This window comes from Bombus vancouverensis, chromosome 17 (genome assembly GCF_051014615.1).
Source record: "Bombus vancouverensis nearcticus chromosome 17, iyBomVanc1_principal, whole genome shotgun sequence".
In the NCBI taxonomy this organism is placed as follows: Eukaryota; Metazoa; Arthropoda; class Insecta; order Hymenoptera; family Apidae; genus Bombus; species Bombus vancouverensis.
The window spans coordinates 1,373,365-1,401,153 of NC_134927.1; the positions used below are offsets into that span (position 1 = coordinate 1,373,365).

At 35.4% G+C, this 27,789-nt stretch overlaps 1 protein-coding gene across 2 annotated transcripts; it reads right to left on the reverse strand.

The window, feature by feature from the left end:
- Window positions 1-657: 657 nt before the first annotated feature.
- LOC143303888 (uncharacterized) lies at window positions 658-25,305 on the reverse strand. Of its 2 annotated transcripts, XM_076625995.1 has the most exons (5): window positions 25,153-25,305; window positions 14,153-14,505; window positions 7,079-7,179; window positions 1,267-1,419; window positions 658-1,006 (listed from the first exon to the last, which is right to left on the reverse strand). In XM_076625995.1, the coding sequence occupies exons 1-4, from the start codon at window positions 25,179-25,181 to the stop codon at window positions 1,276-1,278; spliced, it is 627 nt and encodes a 208-aa protein (XP_076482110.1). In that variant the 5' UTR covers window positions 25,182-25,305; the 3' UTR covers window positions 658-1,006; window positions 1,267-1,275. The 2 variants fall into 2 exon arrangements, with proteins under 2 accessions (XP_076482110.1, XP_076482109.1); XM_076625994.1 differs by lacking the exon at window positions 658-1,006 and having other exon boundaries at window positions 1,050-1,419.
- Window positions 25,306-27,789: the final 2,484 nt, after the last annotated feature.

The following is a 27,789-nucleotide window of genomic DNA, read 5'->3' on the forward strand; positions in this document are numbered from 1 at the left end:
CATCCTTTTCTAACCACCGATATGGAGATTGACCAATTAGCAGCAACGCCAAATTCCCTCACCTTCTGAACGAAGGCTATCCTCGACGAATCCAATGATCTCGTGTCCTCAGACACACCCCATCATAGCTTTCCTCTGCAGCATCATCGCGACGGAGAGTCATTCTCCGTGAGGTCGTATTAGCGAGTTACTTTGTGTCTGTACGCTCGGTGGATATTCCACGTTTTCGCAAAGAGTCCGACTTAGATTTTTGTGAGCACGTATATCTATCATCCCATTGACCGCGGCTTCGTTATTGAACCTAAGACCAACATCACTAGTATCGCGAGTGTCCAACCGCCGCGGTTGATTGTCGAGTCGGTAGTATCCATACTTGTATTAACAGACCGTACCTTCATTATAACCCAACGATGGCCAATTCCAATGAAGATTTATCAAACGCCCACAACCCTATTCCTGACGTTTCTCCGACATGTATATTATTTTACTATTTCATTAATAGTATTAGTAAATTATTAATAAATAATAAATTAAATATGAATTATATAAATTGTACACAAAATAGTAAATTATTATTTTATAATAATGATATTGTTGAATTTATTTATTTATTGAAATTACTTTTGAATTTACCAGAAACAATGATAGAAAGAACGAATTATTAATTAGATAAATAAATATTAGTCAAATTGTATCATGTTCGATCTCGCTTTCGTCGGAAAAGGTTCGTCAGTATCAAAATCTTTTTTCGCAGGGAACCGAAAAGAAAGAAGGTTTGCCGTTGCAACGGTGATATTCCCTGATACGTAAACTTTTAATCTTTTTCTATTGTTCCCGCCCTGTACTGTATTGTACCCCTACTGTATCCCTCTCTGTTGTACATTCGGTATTTTTTCAGTATTTTTCGCTACCGGCAAAACACAAAGCGTATGGAGAATTTATTCTATCGCCGTATCCCTTCCAGAAGAAGTAAGATTGGTGATTCGTTAGAAGTTTTTAAAATCACCTACCAAATTAAGAGAACAGGAATATAAATTATATCATTGATTCCATGTGTTAATTTTTCTAACATGCGCTAAAAATGAACCCCTCAATCAAAGAATGCTAATACATGATAACTACCGCTTGTAATTGTACTTATTAAAATTTTTTTAACAAATTTATTTCAATATGTTTGTTTGCTTACGAAGGCTATGTATATGTACAGTTTTGTTTTTCGTTTAATATTTACTCCCAAACGTAGAACTTACTGAGCAAACTACGTACTGATAAAGTTTATGTTACAGTGAATCGTTTTAAGAGCTTATTTATTTCGTGGAAATTTTGTTCTGCATGTTGAGCTATTTTTCCTTCCGGTAGAATTTTTGGTTCATACTTCAGCAATTGATAGCCATCAACTAAATACTTCTTTGACTCCTGCTGCAAAAAAAAAACAAACCGTCAAATATTTGTTAATGTAAAGTGCAAATAAATGATGGCAGAAATTTTTGTTCACAGTTTATATAATTGTCTGTTAATATTGTATAATTATCGTATTATGTAAAAAATGCTTCAGCCCCTTACCGCTCGCGTTAGAACTATAATTACCATTAGAACACGCGTATATTATCGAAAGGAATAGAAACAAGGGCGACCGAAGACAATACAAAAAATGTGTTTTGTAGATTAAATATGTTGAATATATGGTATATTTGTATTGTACGTGTAGAGTGAGGAAACGTAGAGAGAAACGATACACAAATATAATATGTATCCCCTCCATAGTATGTATGATAGTGTTGCATGATGGCCTAGGACTCCGTTGAGAAAAAAGAGAGAAGTGCAATGTGAAATCTCGTGCCATAGGCCTCTGGCGAGTAGCCCACGCGGCGAGCAGAGTTATGTGAATATTCTAATATTCTAGTATTCTAATACTAGGGAGGGGATACATACTTGTTTGTGTTTTCGCTCTACGTTCTCTCTCCCTCGCACGTACAATACAAATATACTATATATTTAACAAAGACTAATGGTGTTGAATCTACTGATTAGTAATATTATAAAAAATTCCTTATTGACTATTTTTGACTAGTAGTTTTCAGAATCCACGAGTCAACAACTTATCGCAGATAACGTAATTTTTCACGTGCGGATCCATGATCTTAAAAATGATCAATTATTTATCAGTTATTTTGTTTATAAAAATAGTACTTACAAGTTGTTATACTCCAAATTTTTATAGAAAATTGCTCTGCGACGACAGTATCTTCAAAATGATTAATAAGTACAATATTCTACACTTATTACATTCGTTACGAAATAGTCGAATAAGTAGACAAATATCTTCGAACAATTGAATACTATACAACTTTTTGTAATGAACTTTGCAACGTACGGCAGTCAACTTGGATAAAATTTTAAGTATTTGAGGTCGTATTAACGTGTTAGTTTATTAAAGAGATGAGTGGTAAAAATGTAATAGTTAATTATATTAAAATCATTTTAGGTACAAGTACAGAGATAGTGTATGTCGGTTGTAACCGTCGCTCACTTGATTCTATCGTATGACTCGCTATGCTGCTCGCTATATTCTTCGCTATACTGATTCGCTCTAAAGACTCCTTTTCCTAGAGAGGATGTCCGTCTATTTATATTGTCCGGTGGATTTACAGAAGATCATATGTGGTTTCAGTTGACAATTATTCATAACGGCGATAATGTTTTTGCCCGGAGTTTGTTTATTCTTAAATCTCGCAAATTAAAACAGCGTTGATACTATAAGGCACAACAATATGAGTCACTCCCGATTCGAATCGTCCTATGACTCATGTGCCGCTACATATTCATGTTTATAAGAGCAGTAATAGGCCACATACTTAGCCTTATCAGAAATTATTTTAGCTTCTTTTCAAATTACAGACGATGAAATCAAGGTTTTCGAAAACTTTACATGATCTTTGAAACGGTATTTGAGATTTTGAGTGGCCGTCCGTTTATGGCTCGGATAGCACCTATCCCTTCTTTGGGAAATTTCGAACTACCTGTCCTCCCCGAGCTCTAAGTCTGATGATTCAGAGGTCAGGAAGAAACTCCAGGGAAAACCCCCGGTCGGGAAGGCATGATGGATGGAGGAGACCCAACGGCTGATGGGGGGAATCAGCGACATACTAGGACAGTCAACAGAGCGTCGTACCGTGTGGGTGAAATACTTCACTCTCAACAAAACATTACAACCGTCGTGTTCGGAACATCAAACTTTACTTTAATACAACAAGTGCAAATAAAGTGCCAAATTACACTAACACTCGATTTATTAAACCTCCTCCACCTTGAGCGTTAGTCGCTCTTTAGTTGATAACTTGCAACAAGCGGTCCGCAAGATAACATCACAGATACAGATTTTCAGAATGTTGTCTCAAAATTTTCATGTTATCTTAAAACTTGAAAATGAAATGACAACTAAATTATGGATACAATATTTCGATATGATTACAATAATAAAGCACTTCAATGAGGCTGAAAGAAGCGGTAACTGGAAATTACATTTCGGCGCTTTAAGAAGAATGAGCCCGCATTTTCATGTCAGTGGTTACTACCTTTATATAAAGCCTTGCCAATTATATTTGCAAGACATGCAGTAGCAAGAAACACAGACATACTCCATGTTGAAAAGTTTTCAAGCAAAAGATTTTTCACGGCTCGGCGGTTAAATAAATTTTGGTCGGGGATTACGTTTGATGTAACTATAGAATAAATCTTAATACGATCCGGAATGAAATGTGACATTCAGAAATGAGAGAAATGAAAAGTATGCCGAAAAAAGGGGAATAAGAATGAAGCGACATAGACGATGAAGAATTTTAAGAAAAACCGAGATTATTGTAATCGAAATCAAATTTTAATTGATTTTTTTTGTGAATATCTCTAAACTTAAGACCGAGCGACGGTAATATATACGGAAAAGTTGTTTAGAACGACAACATATCTCAAGGTCACCGAAATCGATAAGGTGTAACCTTCTGTAAATAATTACCATAGTTTTTTCTGTACTTTTCTGCGACTATACTCCTCTTTTCTTAATATCCTTTCTTTTCTCAGACATTGATTTGTCGTCGATGATGACATCATGGGTAGTTATAAACGCTCCAGTCCCTTACCGCTCGCGTTAAAACTATAATTACTTAATTATAGGATATTACCGAAAAGAATAGAAACAAGAACGACCAAAGTTAAGACAAGAAAAGTGTTACGATTACCGAAGTCCCTTTCTACCATTTGTATCTTCCCGTGATCGGTAATTGCGTTCTTTATGCAAAGAATTTAGCGTTCCGCAACGTGTGCATTTATTATAAGTTATGCGAACAATATCATTATATCATATGTAAATAGTCACACCCATCACATCGTGTTACCAATGGCGTTGTGTTCCGAATAAAATTCATTCGATTCGACCAGGATCGTGAATCATTTTGCTCTTCTCGCACAAACCTATGTGTTCTTCTCAGCATAGACTCCAACCTTTATACAGTCCGCTATAAAACTAAACATGTTTCAATGGAGATTTTTTTCCATATATTTCGCACATTTGTTCTCGGACGGAAATTCTTCGTGTTCTTCTTCGGACATTTCTTTATGAATTTTTGTATATTTAGAGTGAGTTCTACCGACCACTTTCCACACTTTAAGAAAGGATTTACCTTCTGAATATAATTTTGTAACAAGATCTCGTACTGGAATGTCACTTTACTTTCTCTCATTAGCCATGTTGGTGGTATGATCGCCAGGTTACGGACAAGAGTTAGTGTTTTATTTTTCGTTGCTTAACAATTGTTTTACGAATTATTTGAACACAATTTCGTCGGACTTCCTCCTCGATAACACCAATATTCAACAAATACATACTTGTATTATTTAAGTAAGTGTACTTTTACGTTTCTGTCAAAATACCCATAAATATTTATTTTATTAAAAAAATGTTTACAAATTACTTATTAAAATATATATGAAATATATGTAGAATGAGAGGACACGAATATGCCGAAAATTAACGTGAAGTAAAGAATATGAAAACATTAACTTAAATTTTATAAATGTTATTTTCTCAAATGTAGTAATTTTAGATGGTGTGACAACGTAATTTGGAAGTAAAGATATAAAGATTATCCTATTGTACATAGCACTATATATAAACGGATGTTCTATATAATATTATATATTTAAAAAGGGTGTTTGGCTACAGTTGTAACAAAATTTAAAGTGATTCTTGAAGCTAAAGTAAGATGAAAATCAAGAATAAAAAATTGCGTTTTCTTTGTTTTTTAGTTATTGTCAGTTAGAAACTAGCTGAAACATCCCTGTGCGCGAACAAACCTCTTTACATGAACGAAAGTAGTGTTATTAAATATAGTTTTGGGGTTGATATTTAATAGATTCACACAGATTGAATTTTACTTTCTATATTTCACCACCTCGTACAAAACGTCTGAACACACCGGATACACTCAGATAATTAACACATGGTCGACTCCTAAGACAAAAGAGCGTCGTTAGGAGTCGTACCAACTTAGCTTGTAGGAACTAACGATTATACCAACTTAACGTTTCTCAACAAGTAGGTCAATCTAAGTAGCGGACTGTACAGGAATTTTCGAATCGAACGATACATGGGCAGCAGCTTATCTTGTACAAGTTGTAGGGAAGAAAATTGTATATACGTATACAGAATGTTTTGTTTAACTGAAATTATTGTTCCAGTAGCGGGATAGGTTTTAAGGTCAACCATATATCTTTTAATACATTAATCGATCTATCTTATTATTTCCCATAAAAAGATATTAACTTATTTATGTCGAAAAACTCTTACATAATTTAGTAGGTAGTTTAGCTTTAATTTGTAAAATTTAATGTATGAAAGACAAGGAAGGATGTATAGCGGTATTTTTGTGTTTATAAAGTCATATCTTGTGTGAATCATTTCTACAAAGAATTTTTAAAATTAGAGAAATTTATTTTACCAAGAACATAGTTCCATAACATTTCTAATCTTGAGAGTTTATTAAGACTGTTTTGCCTTATCTTTAGCGATTTTGCTAATTCCTCGGTAATGAAATTCATACTAGATCCGATGTCCAGCAACGCTCGACAACGGATTGGTTGCTGTTTATCATTCAAAACGTTAATCTACGCTGTGATGACTAGATCATTGGATAATAATTCGGATGCTATTGGTCTGATATGTTCGGTCATCAACGGAGTCGTCGATCGTCGGCGTCATTGGTTATGTGTTCGTCTGTCACTGGGAGGTGGACTTGGAGACGCGGCTGTTCGTGGTGTTTCCGATCTGTGGTCTGTTGTGTGCTAAGCAGCACATGTCCTAGGCCCGGAAACAGTGTAAAGTCTTTAAATTTTGACGATAGACTCCGATTTTGCAGAAGCTAATCGTAATCGTGACTACATTTCCATCGAAATCGATTAATGTTGCTACGAGTTAGAAACAATGAAAAAAATTGTGAAAAATTGTCACAATTTTTGACCTGTAATTGTAACAAATCTAATGATTCTTACATTTTTCTAATGCCTATCACTTTTTTCTGTATCAATCGATTTTAGCGAAATATTCAGCATGCACGTGGCAGTAAACGTATTATTTAAATTTTCACTACAGACCCAGATAAAACTGTTGTAAAAAGGGAGTTTTACGACTTTTTTCGCAATTACACCTCATCGGCGTAAGAGTACAATTTGCATGCTTTTCATCGAAATCAATATTTCATAAACTACACATACCATATCATAATGCACATATCATAATAAAGAAGTTACATTTAAATTACAATACGTCCTCATAAATTATTAACTTTTTAAAGCTCTTGACTTTTGTCCCCTTTTTCTAGATGGTCTTTATCTCTTTCAAGCTCATTGTGTTTTTCCATTGTTCATATTAATGAAGAAATTAAAAATACCCCATTAAAATTTCTAACCAGGCATCTGTATTGTAATTTTATCAAAGATGGTAATTTTTTGTGTTTGTGTTATACATATTATTATTTAAATATGTAGTATTATTTAAGTACGTGTTAAATTTGATATTTCATCTTACCAATAATGGCACTAAAATCTCCATTTCTGTATGCCTCCTACTAAGGTCTGCGTGGGCTGCATGTAATTCGAAAAGAATCAGACCTCGAATTCGATTTTCAGCTGAAACAAAGACCTCAAATTATGCGTACTATTATTATCCGTACCACGTGGATGAGATACAATGAAATCACAAAGTAAAGCATGACGTAAATAAGCGTACTAATTGATTTGATTGCAGATAGGATCGTGCTTATTTCGCACATACATACCTAGGCAACTGTATCAATTTTTGAAATTGCCGATTTTTATTGTTTTATGCAATTGACGATTTTTAAGAAAGCATACTACAGTTATATTTGAAATAAAAATAGAATTAAAATTAAAGATAATGTTTTTTCGTTACAGCTTTGCTTTCTGATAAATTTGTAAAAGTTTATCAATTGCATGTTTATTGTTTTCGCTTATATACACCTATCATGTATCCCTATAAGTGATATGCAGTGATATTTGTACCTATCATATCAAATTGCAAAGGAAGAAATATTAGTAGTAATATCATAATATCAACATATCTTCTATACAAGGATTATTGGTAATTATTTACAACGCGGACAAACTTGTCGATTTCACTGACCTTGAAATATGTCATCAAGGTCAACGTTCTGAGCAATTTTTCCCTATATACATGTCGAGTTATCATAAGGATTAGGGATGTGTAACGAATCTTCAGTTGGATTACACATTGTTGTTATGCAATAGAGAAGACATTGACTAGTGCAAATATGATTATTACAGAATTTGACAAGTAACCCTGATAATTATATACTCGAGATGCCAATAGCAATGATCTTAGGCTCAATAACAAATTCACGGTCAACGGGTTAGACAATGTGCTTTCTTCCAAAGTCCAAGTCGAACTGAACTCACTGGCCCACAATTCAAGTGTAATTCCACTTACTCGTCCACAAGTAGAACTCCACTAACTTCTTCAGTCCAAATCGAACTACATCTATATACTCCTCTCCGTACCTCTCTGTACCCCTCGGGTCAATTATATTTTTAAGGAGAGCTATACAATTACTCCATACCTCTGTTAGATAAAAACGTCCATCCCGTGACCGTGGCTACGTTCAGCGACCCGTTGTATCACTTCGAGCCCAAGCCTATTGTCATAATTTTCGGGCACACATGATCGGATTAAATCATAAACAACTACTTCTAAGTTTTATTATTCAAGTACCGCTATAATGAAAGGTCTAAACTACAGTATTGGCAATCTTCCCAAAAATTCCAAAAGATAGGTCCTGATGTCCTTTTATCTCCGACATACATATATATCTGCAGTACGGCTTTAGTTTTCAAGTTATTCGTAAAAACGTATTCGATACTATATGTGATATTTTGCTGTTTACACATGTATGTTATTGGTCTGTGACACTCTACATTTCAGATAGTAATCAAAACAGTAATGCACATACAGAAAATATACAATGTATGTGGCAGGAAATCATAGCGATTATTCCACGGTATGGAACTTGCAAATTATATTGGCTACTTAGTTGAGTTTCTGTTTAGACGCCAGTATAATTTTGATAATCGAATATTCGCTTATTGTCAATATTGTGGCTGAAATATTCTCAATATTAACGGCAGTACCTAAAGCTTAATACGAATCTAAACTTATTTTACTCTTGCGTTACAGGCATATCTAATAGTTGTAACTGTTAAAGTAATAATCTGTGACGTTTTATTAAATATAAAAATTATATGTAACATAATAACAATTTTGTATGTAACAAAATAGCTAGAAGTATTAATGTACACCGCTCTTTTCTCTTATACATCTGAAACAGGAATGAATTTGTTTTATTGCACATTCATTCATTTAACACACACGCGATGCGTTCGTTTCATGGCGTTTTCCTTTTGTCTTCCTTTCCGTCATTCCTCGCAAAGTAACAAGTTATTAGATTTCTTTATTTGATTCTGCCATAGACGGCCTAGAATAAATCTTCCTGTTTCAACTCTCCATGAAATAATTTAATAAGGTTACATAAAAATGCGACCAATTAAACCATAAACAAACAACAAATTTAATAACTTGTTATAATATAGATACGAAAACATGCAAGTAAACAATACTAGAACTGTGTGTGTAGTGCGAAACACATCCTGTCAGAAGCAGTATATGACATAATATCTTGGAAACTAAAGCCGAGTGACGGTTGTACATATGTATAATGAAATAGTCTAAAATGTCGACCTTGAAAAACATTTCATGGTCATGGAAATCGGTTATTACTGGTTCGAAATTGGTGATGATCGAAAATTTCTAAATTATTTGTCGTTAATGCAAACTTTTGCAAGTAATCACCATTTTTAAATATAATTGCATTCTGTACAAGATACGGCATTTAAATGAGAGCACTTGGATATCTCCGCTATTAAAGATCCTATGAAAAAGATTCTTAGGACAATGTTATTCAATGTTTCGACCATTCGCGGGGAGACGCGATCGCGAGAAAGCACGTCAACGGGAGTCGTAAATTCCCGTTAAGATTGGATAATCGACGCCACGAAATGATCGATCTCCTGATTTCTGTTGCGATAATAGGGGTGGTTGAATTGACTTTACACTGAATTAATAGATATAATTAATGTTTATTCCAACAACTTCTTAACTAGAAATGTACAATTAATTCGATTGATAGCTAGAATAACAAGGTGTTGTACGCGACGCACGCTTAGATGTTGAAGGTTCAAAAAATGTATGAAGACTGACTTTCGGTAACGATGATGCAGCGGAGGACACTTGCGATGGGTGGGTCTAATGATGCGAGAAAAGCTGATTTGTTAAGACCAAGTTCTTGTTGGGAGAGTGAGGGAAGGACTTCTCTGGTAATTGGTTAATTTTCTGAATTGGTGTGGAAGGGTGGAGGAAGGGTGTTAACAGCCCCGGAGACAAAGTTGCTAGTGTGAAACATCGTACATGAGAAAAACGAACTTCTTCTATCTTTCCGTAATAAACATTCCATAAAACATTCCATAATAAACATTAGAAATTCCTAAGATTTATGATCGGTTCTTAAGACTATTGAAGATACGCAGTGAAGGCGTGCGGACATCTGGTTGCCATCCTGTCAGCGGTGTGTGGCCTGGTCTAGGTAGAATGTCGCACGACGTAACAAGCTAAATGAACATTTTTATGAAATTTCCAAGTCAGCGCAATTTTTTAATGATGGAACTATATATATGTCGGAGATGAAAGGACACCGGATCCTTCCCTTTGGAATTTTGGGAAAGTCCCTTAACACTTTAATCTAGATTCTACCATAGCCGTAATTAAGCAATTGTCGTCATTCAATCCGATTGTATTTGTTCGAGATTTATGATAGTGAGCTTGGGCTCGAGGTGACAACCAGTCACCGAACGTAGCCGCGGTCAAAGGATGAACGTTTTTACCTAACAGAGGTATGGAGTAGTTCTATAGCTCTCTTTAAAAGAAATAGTTGTAGCAGCACGCGACAGTAAACATTCCAACGGTTTCTGTCCCGTGGCTTACCACACACAGACCCTATTTTTCGGGCGAGATGATTACTAGATGTCGATGCATCTCCACAGTACATGTTCAGCTAGCCTGAGGGCCGTTATAAACATAACGATCTAATTACCTAAAATCCTTCAAACAGACAAACAGTCTTTGTCCCAACTACGGGAAGATAGGGGAAATCTTCTTTAACTACCAACATTGAAATTGACCAATTAACAACAACGTCACTTTCCCTCACTTTCTGAACGAAGGCTATCCTCGACGAATCCGATGATCTCGTGTCCTTGGACACACCCCATCATAGTTTTCCTCTGCAGCATTATCGTGGCGGAAAGTCATCTTCGTGATGTCGTATTAGCGAGTTACTTAGCGGCTTTAGGTTCGATGGACATTCCACGTTTTAACAAAGAGTTAGTTTAGTAATACTTGTACCATAGCCAAGCAAGTCGAGTACGACTTGGGCTTTGGAAGAAAGCGCATTCTGTTATCCCGTTGACCGCGGATTCGTTATTGAACCTAGGATCATTGTCATTAGCTTCTCGAGTATCTAATTACCACGGTCACATTACTTGTCAAATTCTGTAATAATCGTATTTGCACTAGTCAATGTCTTCTCTATTGCATAACGACAATGTGTAATCCAAATGAAGATTCGTTGCACGCCCCTAACCCTAATCATAATGTGAACCCGACATATATATATATATATATATATATATATATATATATATATATATATATTTCATTTTTATATATCTTTTTCCTGTATAAAACAGGATTAAAGCATTTTAGGCCCAAAATTACTTGGTGTACAACGTAGTATACAAATGTAGTTTACGTATGACAGACAAGGTAGGGTATAAAATAGCACCGTGTTTATATTTTCTTCATTTTTCACACTGAATTTGATGATATTAAAATTGAAATACCTCTTAAACTAAGCATTTCTAAATAAAAATACTACATTAACACTTTTGTATGGAGGAGGGAGCATCAGGTCAATTGATATATAGAGAAATATAGAGTCCCATCTAAGAAAACATTTATGATCTCAGAATCTTAAAAATAAAATAACATTACTTTGTACATAACATTATTATTTTTAATTCTTCCGAGCCGAGGCTCCGAGCAACGCGAGAGACCAGCGAGGACATTCTATGGAATGATGCTGCGGTGTGCTAGCGGATATGAGAACGTACCTGATTCTAGGTCAGGGAGCCACACGAGAAGGAAGAAAGTTACGGCTCAGGGGATTTCGGAGCCCCCAGGCTCCGTCGGTGTTGCGGATAGTGCTTCTTCAGTCTCGCTCTGACGGTCATCACACGACTGGGTGAACAACGACGAGAGGATGGTCAGTCCCAGGGCCACCTCTCACGCGGTAAAAGCGACCAGGGATCAAGCGCTATTGGAGAGTGACACGGAGAGGAGATTAGAGGAGGCTTCGATTAGACTAATCGGAATGAAGGACAGCACTAAGGAGGAAGTTGGGTCAGGATAGTGAGATGGATCAAAGTAGCTACCTGACCCCCGATACGAACAGAACCAGAAAGGGGAAGCGCATTCATAAGATCGTCTACGGCCCACAGCACTGTATCGCATGCAGCGCCGTGCGTATTGGCGGGCACAATGCCGATTTACTACAAAGCGGAACTCCGGGCCAAGATGTATGAAGTAAAGGAGAATTACCAACAAGAACATTGTGAGAGTCGGCCTAGAGCAGGAATTGCCTCAAATTTCGTGGAAAGCATGAGGGCAGTGAAAGAACGTATAGACGACAAGTGGAGGGAAGAATGGAGCTCTTATAGAAATGACAATTGGACGAAGTAACTAAGAGGAGACGCTTGTACTTTCAAGAAGTGTAAGAAAAAATATTGATCATTGGACGATACAACTATTGACCGGACACGGGATATTCAACGTGTACCGTAGGACGACCAGCAAAGAGGTTCATTCCAGATGCTGGGATTGCGACACAGAAGGGAGGACACGGAGCATGCGTTGTTACACTGCCGTAGGTGGATCTTCGGCAGGACCAAATTGGGGAGCCATGTCGGCACGCCATTAACGACGGAAAATATTATTGAAGAGGTAATCAAGATGACAACTGGACTAAGTTCCAGGCATTCTACGAAAGAATTATTATGGGGAGACGAAAGCAGAAGATGGATATAGAAAAAAGACGAACAAGAGCCAATAGAAATGGAAATAATTGAAAAGATGTAACGAATGAGGGGTACATGCTAGGGTTAATCCTGAAGAATGCTGAAAGGCGCTTCCGGGGTTGGTACCTGTACGTTAAGAAGAGCGGTCAGACGAGGGGTTTTTAGTGGGTATGGCGTTCCACCTGCTGAGTCCCCCTTAACTCAGTGACGCGGGTCACTGGGTATGCATGCATTTTGCCCTCCTCGTGAAAAAAAGGCCAGGGAGCCACAGGATTATTGATTGCGGATGAGGATGAATATATAAGTAGGGTGTCACTAGAGTGAAGTCACTTGCGGTCCTTGACGTAAAGTCCGGGAGGTTCAAACTAGGAGAACCCAATGTGAAATCCGAAAGCCACTGGGAAAAACGGCGTAGATGAACTCAATGACGTGCTATTATTTATTAATTATTTATGGAGGGAAAGGATTAAAGGAAATATTAATACTTTGTACTCGAAAATTCTATGCGGTAACCAAAAAAAGTAGCTACGGTCAAGACATGTAGCTAAACCATGGGAGAAAGAGAACAAAGCTAAAGGCTAAAACATTATATACTGGTGGACACGGGAGATTGAGATGGGTGGGAAAGAACTGATCAAGAAAAGGCATATTTTGAAAACTTTGAAATAGAGAAGTACACTACACCTAGAAGAGTTTCGTAGTGCTGAGAGAAGGAATGGCTAAAAATGAGGGGAAATGACATGATGTACTCGGTTAAACTTCGGCCTAGCTAGGAAGTTAAAAGAGTTAGTTCGAAAGTAACTCTAGGTTATGCGCGCGCTCATGATCACGCCACCCGAGGAGGAGAGAGTGGAGAACGACGAATTGGAAATTGTACAATTACCCTCATCCCCCGGGGATCCCTGACGCCTAACCAACAAGAATTTGGTACTTTCTAGGCTGTGCAGTTTCTACGAATATTTACATTTTTTGAAAAAAAGGGAAATTCTCAACTGCTTCAGGCAATGCGCAATACGCACCCAGAAGAAAAAGTAAAGAAATACGAGGGTTTCTGTGAAAATGTTGGACGGACAGGTATACGATTGTATTAAATACATTATAATTTGTTAAAAAATACCCTGATCCCTCCATCACATGCCTATAACAATAACAACGGTGGCATCAGAAAATGTTAATCGAGTAAACAAATTAAATAACAAAACGTTCCCAGGAATTCCTTGAAATCCTACCATCATGTATTTGTATTTGAGTATTTTGCGTATCTGTGGTAAAGTTAATCAGCCAGTTTTAAAACATAGGACTCGTTGAATTCGTCAGAAATGAGTAAAGGTAATATGGAATAATTGTCGTTAGTTATCATTTCTTAAATAAAATACATTACCAGGAACGAGTGTCTTGAGCAATTTATCCAGTTTTTTGCATAATTCTATTTTCTCGATGAGAAGATCTGTTTCAACTGCTGCTAATCCTCCAGTTTGTTGTCCAATCAATTGAGCCAGAGCAATCGTTACATCAATATTGTAAAAATGATTTGGGTGGAGGGTACTTTCGTAACGACTTATAAATTCTTTACATGCAATAATGTCATTTTTCTTGATAGTTGAAAGGTATATACCAATATCTTCTAACATTTTTTCAATTTCCACATAAGGAACAATTGATTCACAAATTTTGCATATATAATCCTGTTCCTGTTCAAAAAATGTTTTGGGTAATATGTATCCTGGACAATTCCTGGAAAGAAGTAAACAGATCAAATCATTCTTGCATACAAATAATTTGAAAAATAATGTTCCCCAACTTTTCGTGGTATTTTTGTGTTAAAGAGAAAGAGTTTAAGACTTTAAAAGCTCATAGTACTTTTCAAGAGAATGTGTAATTATCATGGATTCTGAAAGCAACTCTTTTGTTGTAAAATTAACTTTTCTTATTTACAAGTATCTGACATTCTATTGACATCAGCCTCTTCGCAACATATTCCAAATAAGCCACAGTTTAGAGTTAGTTTAAAAGTACTAGGTAACGGAGTGAGTAACACCCTCACTCCTGGATCATCAACGTAAAAATGACTACTTTATGTTATTTTTATTTTTATTTATAAAAAATTGTATTTTAGTTTAAATGATGTATTTTTCTTTAGGTTTAATCACGATTATTATTGATATAAGCTAGCGTTCGTTTTTTTATATTTTTTTGTAAAAAATTAGCAACAAAATATATTCGAGGCCAGACACTGCGCATCCACGTGAGTGCACCACATAATCACGACTATCAAGCATAAATAGAGGGCTGGTAGTTCGATTCAGTTCCTCGATTAATGGCTTCAAGAACCAACTTAGAGATTAGATCTTTGAGAAACCAAGAGACTCACAGTCGGTTGGTTCGCTTTAAGTTTAATGAGCTCGCGAAGAGCTTAATCACCGAAACCCTAGAATTTACCTGATCCGGTTTTATCTGTCTGTGTAGAGCTCTCAAGATCAACTTGATTAAATTAGCCAGCGAAGGAACAATTTTAGTTCAAGGACACGCTCTGAGCTAAACCTAATGTTGATTTAAAGTTCATTCTACGTCTAATGATCTAGCGAGGAGCAGAGCTTCTTTGTAACGGTGTTGCTCAATAAAACTTACTGGGTTTACTGCGTTTGAGCTTTATCTACAAAGCTCGTCGGTCTAGCCTGCACATGTGCAGTCAATTTAATTAATAAGATAGATTTTAAGCATCTTAATTATCGTACATATTGAAAACGTTTCAGAATATTATAAACTTTCGTGTTCAAACTTTCAATATTATATCATAATCATTCAAATACTTGTCATTTTAGTTTATTATATTAGTACTATTGTATTTATTGTTTCACTATTATTGTTGATATTATTTTCATTGAATAAATCTCTGTTTAAAGATCTTAACTTTTGGATTTCTATTGTTAACAGTGCGCCACATGTACATTATTTCCACTCTTACGCCACTGATGCTAATAGTTCTTTTTATCAATAACAGATGCCATAACCTCTGGGAGCGTTTCTCCAAGATTATCGTTATAATATTTATTAATACCAACAAAAATTATTTCATAACAATCTAAATGAAGAAGCTAGAATTACAAGCTCTTTTGGACAGTAGAATTTCCATTATCCGAATTTATGGAGGAAATTAATGGAGTGATGGCTGCTTGAATGAGGGAATTTGTGGATGGTGGAACACGCGTGTTTTATTATCATTATCGGTCCATTTTTCAAAAAGTATAATTCAAGAACAATTACAAAAAATACAATATAATATAAACGTAATATTTTTTTAATTCATTTATGGATTCCATATCTTTTTTACTGCTATATCAAATAAATTTGTTAATAGCTTGAGCTGCGTTAAATCATCCTATTTGTATCTGAAGACAGTGGTTTCCAACGTGGGAGGCGCGGAGTATTGCTACGGGAGGCAACAACATTTCTTAATAAAATATTAATTTTCATACCATAATATTTACAAATAAATAGAACTTCATATCGTAAAACACGTATATGTTATAGCAAAATCTTGTTATTATTCTGTTAATTGTAGTTTTCAGCTTTTTCTATTATTTAAAACGTGTTTATATTATTATATCTATAAAAAAGTAAAAGGTAGGGAGGCGCGGAAAGAAATTTTTTTCAGGGGAGGCGTAGTAGCATAAAGGTTGGAAACCGCTGTCTCGAAACACTTAGGTCCATTAATGTCATAAACGTTTCCAAATAAGAAGACTTTCTTATGTCTGAAGATTATTTTCTTGTGGACTTCCTTTTTCAGCATGCGAACTTAAAATGTGGGAAACAATATTTATCCAAATTTGAAAACTTCTTCGCATAATAACGTAGCTAGAATGAAAAACTGGCGTTTCCTTATTGCTGATTTATAGAAACAATTATTATACAGCAGAGTTTAGATACCTATTTCTCAATTCCTTTATAGTTTTTCTATACCTTGAAACACCTCAGTAGTTTTCAATTACATGTATCTGCTTTTTGACGTTATGAACTGTAGATCTAATCTAGACTGTAGTTTAATACTTAATACGACATGATTCCTGCTTGATATCATTATACGCGAAATACTAACGCGTTCTACCTCAAACATAATGTAATAGAAAGATATGAAATTATAGAAGGACATAAGTAGAAATATTGTGTAATTAATGACACGTTTGGGTAGTGGAACGTCTGAATAATAAAATATTCAGATAATAGGTCTTCAAATACTGGGAGTTTCACTATATTGACTTTTACCCAGAAAAGATACAAAAGTTGCGCACAGCTCGAACTTAGCTTACTATTTGGCTTTTTGTGTTTTATATTTAAACCAAAATTCGTCTGTGACTCCTGAATTAGATAGAATGGAGGTTATTAATCCGTTAGGAAGATACTTTCGTTTAGGTAAGAATCTGATGGAAGAATAAAAGATTTGTTGAATCCTCATGTCGGAAGTTGGCGAAAATACGGAAGAATTCTATAGAACAGTCGTCACAGGACCAGAAAAAAATATTAAGTCATCTAGTACATCGATGGAAGACATTTACAGGTAGATGGGAATAACCGATTTTTCTACTAAATACCATTCCGAAAATTCCTAATTTATAAATTTATTGGAAAAGCATAGGGAGAATTTAAATTACGGAATATGTATGTTATAAATACTATCTTGTGTTGGTAACCTTAAATGAATGTACAGATATACATTGAATGTAGTACTGTGTTACATGATGGCACAATAATGAAATTCATTTAAAATCGAACGAGTAAAAAGATTTGACTTTACATCAGGATTTTGATGTAAAGCATATATTATATAGGTAATACAAATATATTTATAGGTATACTATTTATATATTTATATATTTATATATATTTAAATATTTATATATTTATAGGTATAGGCATATATTATATAGGTGATACAAATAAATAAGGAATTGCATATATATATGTCGGAGATGAAAGGACATCGGAGCCTTCCCTTTGGAACTTCGGGAAAAATCCCTTAATACCGAAATATAGATTCTATCATAGGCGTAATTAAACAATTGTCGTTATTCGACCCAATTATAATTGTTCGAGATTTGTGATAATGAGCTTGGGCTCGAGGCGACAACCAGTCGCCGAATGTAGCTGCGGTCAGGAGACGAACGTTTTTACCTAACAGGGGTTTGGAGTAATTCTATAGCTCTCCTTAAAAGAAATATTTGTAGTGGCACGCGACAGTAAACATTCCAACGGTTTCTGTGCCGTGGCTCGCCACACGCAGATCCTATTCTTCGGGTATGATGGTTACTAGATGCCGACGCATCTCCACAGTACATGTTCAGCTAGCCTGAGGATCCGTTATAAATCTCAAGATCTAATTAACTAAGGTCCTACAAACAGACAAACGTTTGTTTGTATTTTATATATGGGCAATGTCACGATTTGCTTTCTGTTGTCATTGTTATCTTGTGAACTGACGTTCACTGTAGCTAAAGCCGCTGGAGTACTTTCTGTGGGGTACATTAAAATAACATAACATGTTGTGAAAAACACCAGGGGATATGAACGAATAAATTCGCGAAGCATGCATTGGGTTCGATGCAGAGGCAATTCAGAGTGTAGCTCTCATGATTATTTATAAATCTCAAACGTCTATGATACTATGACAGTGAATACGATGCGAGTACTATGAGGTAAAATCTGTAGTATCGATAAACCGGTCTCTTACGAAAATCTTTGATGATGTTGAATTTCCAACCTGATATTACAAAAAGTATATTTTCAGGAAACAAAGCGAAATTATTCGTCGACTCGTATTTATGACTCATAAAGGTTAATTCCTCTTTACTCAGGATTCAATACTCTTTTGTATGTTCATATAAAAAATATAGCATTCCCTTTAAAATATATAAATTGTCCTTGAAATCTTCAAAATGTCTTCACGTATTAAAAAAACAATACATGCACAATATAATGAGCCCCTCCAAACCCTGCAATTTTTGTATGTAAAATTATTTCATACGACGCATAGTGTTCGGAATTCGCCCAGCCGAATTTTTATAGAATGCACAGTGTGCTGTGTTGTCAATTAAACAGTAGAACTATTTCTGGAAATCTTGTTTACTTTTCAAGATATCTATGCGTAATTCATTCCTTTTGCCCTTAAATATAGGTTCCAAAGCAGTCACATCCTGGATTCTTTTCTTTTCGAGTCCTATGAACCCAACGTCTCGCGCTATTCGTTTCTTTTCTAAAGGTAGCAATTTCGTCACTTCACCAGTAATTCGCCCAGTTTACTCTTTTGAGAGTAATGTCACATAAATCCTGTATTGCTATGTTGTATCTAACAAAATGATCCAATTTTTGTTCTTCATGGGTGCTCCACTCTGAGATCGTATTGTCGTAAAGAACAAGTAGAGCCTCGCTGTCGAGATTATTCAGATTATAACCATATTTCGAATTAAAATCCTCCGAAACAATTAATCGAAAATCGGATCTTCTAGCTTCGATAATGTCGACCTCCGATATGTACAAATATAATTGAAATATTGCCACAATCAAATGTTCGGTGAAGTGTAACAACTAAAAAATCTAGCGTTATCCGAAATTTCGAAGACAAACCCATTGTTACTTTTGGCAGAGCCCGCACCATAGTAAACATTATTATGTCTTGTTGCCTAAATTGCCATATTGCCGCCTTAGTCAGTGTGCCAGCCGTTACTTATGGAATGCGGTTTTATGGAAAGCTCAATTGCTGTCTTATACAGCAACTTGTGGGCTAACTTGTATCTATTACAGTTTACTTGGAAAAATTTTATTTTTGTATCATCAACGATGTTGTCTGATTAATTAATTCCCTATAAATAAGACAAGGCAGAGAGGCCGTTACATGATTTATTTTATCTTCATCCATGTTTCTCTTTTTACATATAACGCACCTTTGAGGCGTGGGCAGTTTTTCTGGTGTATCCCTCGGCGCTACTTCTTCCACGTAACTCTTCTCCATTTAATATTTAATTAAATTTAAATTCAGCGCTCGTACGATCAAATCTGTAGCGACAGGAGCATCAAACGACTGGCGGTACAATCTGAATAGGAAAATTTATAAGGCCCATTTCAATCCTTTCACCTTCTTTTATTTTATCCCTAAATTCGCCTGAAATCTCGGCCAGAGCAGTTCGCGTACCATTGAAGCTTCTTCTTAACCCTTAGAGTGCTGAATACTCGAGGCCTATGCGGTCCGTACGGACGGCGCTCGGCCAGCGCTGACGATCGCTGTGGACGGAGTACTTTTCCGCTAGACTGAACTTTGTTGATTGACTATTCAAAGAGCAAATCGTAATAAGTTATAGTCATTCTTTTGCACGAGATTAAATGATTCGAGAGCGTTATTTTGTAGTATTAATTATTTATTATAAACATTGAAATTTACAATAAACTAGAATTTGGGTAATAAACTAGAAAACAATAAACTAGAAAACTAAATTTAGTAAATATAATACAAGTTAATAATTCAGTTGTCTGTGAAAAATTTTAAACAATTATCGATACATAATCCGACATCGCATTTTCTGCATTCGTATCGCGTGTCGCTCCTTCTCTTATTTTTCAAACAAACAACACATTTTCTTCTTGATAATTGTGTTGTGCCGGCACGATTAGGGCATTTTGATGGAAAATGTCTATCAATTAAACAAAATGGTAAATCCTCAGACTTTCCCTTTCCTCCTCCTACCATGTTCCTACGTTGGAAATATTTTCGTAAAATGTGTCTTATCAACACTAAATGAAATTCACTAAATTTTTGTTTCGAAGCAGTAGATTTTTGATATAAAATATTTATCTCACACAAACGTAATAGTATTACTTCTGTATAGGTGTACGGAAAAATTGACTAACGCATATATGTGTTCTTCTTCCACACCGATAGCTTTCGCTAAACGCATATATGCGTCCATAGCACTCTAAGGGTTAAGGCCCCCAATTCAACGTCTTCCTCTTTGTCGGTACGTAGAGCGACCGTGGTATTATTGACTATTTCTCCTTTCTCAATGATAGAATCAAGATCTCTACACTGAAATGTAATCGTCTGATTCATTGCTTTAACCACAGTGTCTTCGCCCAGTACTCTTCTTATATCCTCATTCAAGGCAGCTATTCTTCTTCATCTCGATGAGAAGTGTTCCTATCCTTTTTCTATATTTTCCAGTATTTTCACCAATCTTTAAGGTGATAGCTCATTGTGAAGCTCAGTAAAATCTTTACCTTTATCGATTATAACAAGAATTGCATCGTTTTTCGTTCAAAGTCTTCTTCTGAACTGAGGTTCTCTTAGAGATCCCGTCGTAAGTCTATCAGAGTTGACTTTATCTCCCTTTTGGACGCTACTGTGTATTGTGAATTCGACTTTTTATGCAATTTCAATGCATAAAGAGAATGAATGAACGAAAAGAATATATGTACAGCGCCACTTAAAAGATTTAAATTCAGTGATAGAAAAATGCACTTTTGAAAGTTTCTGTTTACAGAAATATAATAAATCAATATAATAGATTCTCTGCTTATTACCAATGAAATTTAATTTAAAATATTTGTTTACTGACGAATAACAATTTATTGATATTATATACTACGTATTGAAGAATAAAATTGAACTATTTATTTTGTTTTGACTCCTCTTAAAAGGGAAACAATGATCTGACCCAAATCTCTGATCTTCGCATTCTCTTGACTCATATGTTGAATTTTGATTAGTTATATTGAAGCGATCTTCCTCGTTTGTTAGTGATATTTGTTCTGTTGGCAGATAGAATAAGATATCATAGTAATAAAAATATTAACTGGGATATAACAAATTGAAATAGCAAAACACAGACGTCGGTCAAGAAGTGTGTGATGTAAAATATTTTCCGAATATATCTGACATACATCGGATACATCTCACAAATACAAACATTTGTTCTTACGTCAAATAAGGATAAAGTACTGATATATGCATCACAAGTTAAACGTCGAGATAAATAATTCTGTAAGCATTTCCCGTAACCATGAAATTGTATTATACAAGCTTTTCAACACTTAGGCAACCGAATAGGGAGATCTCCCTTTTTGACTTTAGCAACGCGTTTTATTTTTTTTTTTTTTTTTTTTTTAGTCCGTTACGACTAAATAAAGTTATAATCGAACGATACGACACTGTAAAAAAATATTGAAATGCATCATGAATTTTTAATTTCATGTTCAAGTTGTGTTATTTATCTTTAGTCGTCTTGAACGTTTTTAATATTACCTATATTTTTTTATACTTTTAAACACAATGTTTTGTATAAACATTGAAATCGTTAAATAAAATCATTACCACAAAATATAATTAACTACTTAGAGAATTTTTAGACTTTTTTGTTTTTTAAGTACTGAAAATTGGTCCTCGATACTTGAAGAAATGCGCAATGGAAACGTATAGCTCGCTGTGACGCGCGCTGGTTGGCTAAATGTTGAAAGATTTATATTCGAAATATAATGTAATAGTTTGAAACATCCTCTATATCTCCGCGAATACAGGAACAATTACGAAATTGTGCTTTCTTTCCTAAATTCTATTACAGTAGAGCCTTCTTTATCTGAACATCCATTATCCGAATACAGTATTATTCGAACGTTCTGCTATCCCAACATAGTACTTCTCAGTAATAAATATCTTTTTCCATTTCAGGTATGTACATATTAAATTGGTGTTCGTATACAATGTATTCTTTCCTTAATTCAATTGAGTGATTGCTAATTGTAAGAATTTGGTACAGAACTTGTTGCGATTTATCAACTAGACGGCGATGAGCCCGGTGCAAACTGTTATCTTGAGGTCGCGGTCCGTGAACGATATTACCGCTCAAGGTGGAGGTAGACTAACGATGCAGAGTAATCTTGTGTTTAGTTGGTTTATTTGCAGTTTAGTATACATTGCGATGGTCGGAGTTCGCGTGAGACCTCTACTTTGTGAGAAAAATTGAAAACAGTACTCCAAAATTAGGGTCAAAGCTGGCCCCGTCAGCTTTACTTAATATTTACAAATATCTGCAAATTGATATTGCCAAACTATTGTATATCAATGTATTAGTTGAAGCCCACGGAATTCATTGAACCTAACGGGAATCGTATAGTTCTTGTAATTTTGCTATAAATTGAGGTCAAAGTTAAAAAATTGCAATCGTGTTGAACAGTTTAATCTAACGCTGCGTCTCCCCACGAAGCAGACGGTGCATTCGGGCGCTGCCTTACAGAAAAAACCCTGAATATCGGCGCCAGTGTCAACGTGTTAATTTGCCTTGTTTGTGTTATGTGCGTGCCATTCAATTGGATATTTGGTGTTTTCAGTTTTCTTAGTGTAAATCTAATATGGTGGCATTTACTGGGGTTTGCTTTTATTTGTTTATCTTGTAGCCACTTTTCTATTTTTGTGATGTGTTCTTGTAGTAATTTGACTGCTGTTTCTGGGTTAGTGTGCCTGACTAGTACAACTGTGTCGTCCGCGAATGTCAGTATTTTGCTATTAGTAGTTGTTGGTATGTTGGCCGTGTATAGTGTATATAATGTTGGGCCCAAGATACTTCCTTGCGGTAGCCCTGCCTTCATGTTTTTACTTCAGAATATACATCCTTTATTTTTACTACAAAGGTTGGGGTTAGGTTGGGTATGATTTGAGTAAGTAATGGATTTATTCCGGGAAGTGTTTTTTGATTGTTTGTAAGAGGCTTTCATGGTCCACTTTGTCAAATGCTTTCTCAATGTACATGAAAAGGGATGTACAGCATTGTTTCTTTTCTATTGCTAGTAAAATTTCGTTGACGAGCCTGTGCATTTGCTCTATAGTGGAGTGTTTGTTACTGAATCCAAATTGGTAATCTGGTACTAATTTTTTTTCTCTATTGTTGGTTTTAGGCGATCGCATATTATTTTCTCTAGTATTTTGGAAAGCACAGGAAGTAGTGATATTGGTCTGTAAAATGCAGTTTGGTGTGTGTCTTTGCCTGGCTTAGCTAACATTATGATCTGTGCTAGCTTCTAGAATTCTTAAAATTGCATTGAATATTATTGTGATTAAACGTATTGCTTTTGAAGGAAGGTTTTTAAAAATTTTACCATTGATTAGGTCGATTCCTGGTGTTTTATTGTATTTTGTTTTCTCGATTATGATTCTAACTTGTTGTGCTGTTGTATTAAATATGTCTTCGTCTCAGTGACATTTGGTTTTACTGTTGTTAGTATTATATGGAGTAAATGTGTTACAAAGGTGGTTGAAGAATTCTGCAGCTTGCTCTTCGTTGCTTCTGGCCTATGTGTTGTCTGCTTTTCTGATTGCTGGGATTAGTTTTATTGGCTTCCTTATTTTATTCGTCGCTTTTCATAGAGAATAGTTGGCATTCGCGTGCACAGAGAGTGTTTCTATGAATTTTGAGAATTCGTTACTATTATGATCTTTTATTTTACTTTTTACTTTCTTTGCGAGTTTGTTTAGATGTTTTTTGTTTTCACGTGTTCTATGTTTTTGCCATTTTGCTTTCGCTTTCCTTTTTTCTCTGATTTTGTCAAGGATATTTGATTTTGTTTGGTTTATAAATAATAGTTAGCCATGCTGCTTCTTGCATGATTTCTGTCAATGTTGTTACTGCCTGTTCGATGCGTTTGGGTGTTTTTAATGGAATATTGCAGTTGATTTCGCTCTTGATTAGTTCTTTAAATGTTTGCCATTTGGTACTCTTATTGCAAAGCGACTCTGATTTGTTATTAAATATTGGTTTGCTTGTATATTCTATTATTATCGGTGTATGATGGGAGCTAAGCTCCAGACTGGGTGTTACTTTTAATTTGTTTGCGTTTGCTCCTTTTATACCTGCAAAATTAAGGAAGTCAGCAATTTTGTTTAGATCTGTCTGCCAGTGTGTTGGTCTTCCTGTGGATAATATGTTGAGATTATTAGTTCTAATAAATTTTTCTAGTGTTCTACCTCGGGGCGTGTTAATTCTTGAGCCCTATAGCGTGTGCTTTGCATTGAAGTCTCCCGCTGCGATGTAATTACTTACGTTGAAAGAATTACGTGTCTTAGCAGCCAAAAAGATATGGATATTCAATATTTAGAGAAGCTATCGATTAATCTTAATTTGTATTTGAAATAAATGAAATTTCACACAAGAATAGTGATTGTTGTATTATGAGAAAATTCCATTATCCGAACAGTATGCCTGCTTATAAATTCTCATAAAGAAGACTCTACTGTACTTGCATCAGTTCTATACAATATTGTAAAGTGGGAAAATATTTTTATTTATAGTAATCCATTCTTCGTGTTCATAATAATTTGTATAAGACTTGATTTTTAATTTAACTTACATTCGATTGCACCTTAAAGCGTTAAACATTGTTCCAAATTCTGTGGGATCCTTGCATCGATCACAAGTACATTCAAAAAATTTTGTTTTAAGAAGATGGTGTCTTCTGTTTGCAGTACCCCACAATGGATCCGTATAACATATAGAAATGTGGTCTCCTAAAATATTTCATACAAATTTATACAGTTATCTACAAGATTTAGGCTAAGAACAGACAATTTATTCGACGCGATTTTTGAAGAATTGGTCACATCGCCTTATACTCGATAGCTGAATTGCTTACAGAAAAAGACACAGAATTTCTTAATTACGCACAAAGATTTTCAATTCTACCATCGCAAGCGCTTTTATTCTTTACACCGTTGATTTATTTTCATCCATGGAAGGTACAAGTACACACAAGAAACAGTTCTTTAGCATAAATGTATGTATATATGTCCGGTTTACATTAGAATTAGGGTTAGGGGCGTGAAACGAATCTTCGTTTGGGTTACACGTTGTCGTTATGCAATAGAGAAGACATTGACTAGTGCAAATACGATAATTATAGAACCGGACAAGTAACCGCGGTAGTTAGGTACTCGAGAAACTAATGACAATGATCCTAGGCTCAATAACGAATCCGCGGTCGACGGGATGATAGATGAACGTACTCACAAAATCTAAGTCGGACGCGTAATACTCACTGGTCGCAAAGAGCTACTCCTTTCATCAATGAGATCGCGAGCGAGAATGTCTTTCCCGTCCCGATGATGCCACAGAGGAAAACTATAATGGGGTGTGTCTAAGGACACGAGATCATCGGATTCGTCGAGAAAAGCCTTCGTTCAGAAAGTAAGGGAAATTGGCGTTGCTGCTAATTGGTCAATCTCCATATCGGTGGTTAGAAAAAGATGCTAGCCGCCCTCGAGGGAAAGTTGCTAGTGGGAGACGCCGCTCGTTGAAAAATATGTCTCCCCTATCTTCCCGTAGTTGGGACAAAGACTGTTTGTCTGTTTGAAGGACTTTAGTTAACTAAACCTTAAGATTTATAACGGGCCCTCGGGCTAGCCGAACATGTACTGCGGAGACGCATCGACATCTGGCAATCATCTTACTCGAAGAATAGGGTCTGCGTGTGGCGAGCCACGGGACAGAAACCGTTGGAATGTTTACTGTCGCGTGTCGCCACGAATATTTCTTTTAAGGAGAGCTATAGAATTACTCCATACCTTTGTTAGGCAAAGCGTTCATCCCGTGACCGCGGCTACGTTCGGCGACTGACTGTCGCCTCGAGCCCAGGCTCATTATCACAACTCTCGAACAATTACAATCGGGTTGAATAACTACAATTGTTCAGTTACAGCTATAGTAGACTCTAGGTTACAATGTTGCGGGATTATCCAAAATTCCAAAGACTCCGGTGTTCTTTCATCTCCGACATATATATATACACGAACAGAGCATACAGCTGGAACCACTCCGATCACTGCATCTTCACTATTTCAGTGAAAAGTATTTCAGATAAAAGTTGAATGGTTTCAAGGAGGACAGAATTTTACGCGATTAGTGTCTTTGTAGGAGAATGCGTAAAATACATATGAAGGCCAGATCTGTCTTCTTAAATGAAATCATATACCTTTTATTATGTTAGTCTATCCAACTCATAATTCTATATAAAAAAGAATTAACCTATTAATATTAAAAACCATTAGTTTATAAGTGGCATAACTGAAGCCACTGCAATAACTCTAAAAATAGTAACTTGAATTCAAGCAGTTGACAAAAATCAAAACTTGACCTTCTGCGCATCTTGAAACCATTCAACTTATATCTGAAAAATTTGTCACGAAAATCATGACATACACAGTGATCGAAGTGGTTCCGGTTACCTTCATTCCGTATATTAAATATTGTCAGTAGATGTCCATATTACGTATTCATAGGAAATTTTAAAGTGTAAAATTACACAAAGTGCGTATAATGTGATAAAAGAATTTTCTACCGAGATTCCTCCCTACCTATATTCTCAAGAAGATGAATTTGCATAAAAACACTCAATCCAATTATTAGCAAATTTCTATCGTAACATATAAAGATGTCCACATAGTTGATGATTCGTTTATGTTTTGAAGAATGGCTGTAACAAAAGCTAATATTTTAAATTACTTATTGTCTTACTTAGAAAGAGAGGAAGAGATAAGCATGGATATTTACATAAATATTGGAAAATTATTTTGCTGTAATTTTCTTCAATCGACATTGTAATATTTTCAATCAACATGAACTTCACTACTCGTATATGTAATCAACAGTTTGTAATTGAAATCTATTTTGTAATAGTACTGTGACTAATTTCTATAAAATTTATTTGGTATTCTCAACGTCTTTTTGTCGACTCTCGTCGCCGACTTTCGTGAAAACTACCCTGTGTGTACAGTTAAGAAACAATTAAAAGAGCCTATTACTTCTTTAAAAATTGCTTTGCGTGTTCTTAGTCATAATGATGCTTCTATATGTATATATACAGGTCATTTATATGTCGGCGATGAAAGGACACCAGAGCCCACCCTTTGGAACTTTGGGAAAAACCCTTAAAATTATAATCTAGATTCTTTAGTCAATCCGATTGCATTTGTTCAATATTTGTAATAGTGAG

What these genes read in the sequence shown, in the direction of transcription:
- LOC143303888 (XM_076625995.1), bottom strand. Translation starts at nt 25,181, where the DNA reads ATGTTTAACGCTTTAAGGTGCAATCGAAT. An exon ending in GCTTTAAGGTGCAATCGAAT is followed by an intron (nt 14,506 to 25,152) that starts GTAAGTTAAATT and finishes ACTTCTTTCCAG; the next exon opens with GAATTGTCCAGGATACATAT. An exon ending in AGATTTTAGTGCCATTATTG is followed by an intron (nt 1,420 to 7,078) that starts GTAAGATGAAAT and finishes TTTTTTTTGCAG; the next exon opens with CAGGAGTCAAAGAAGTATTT.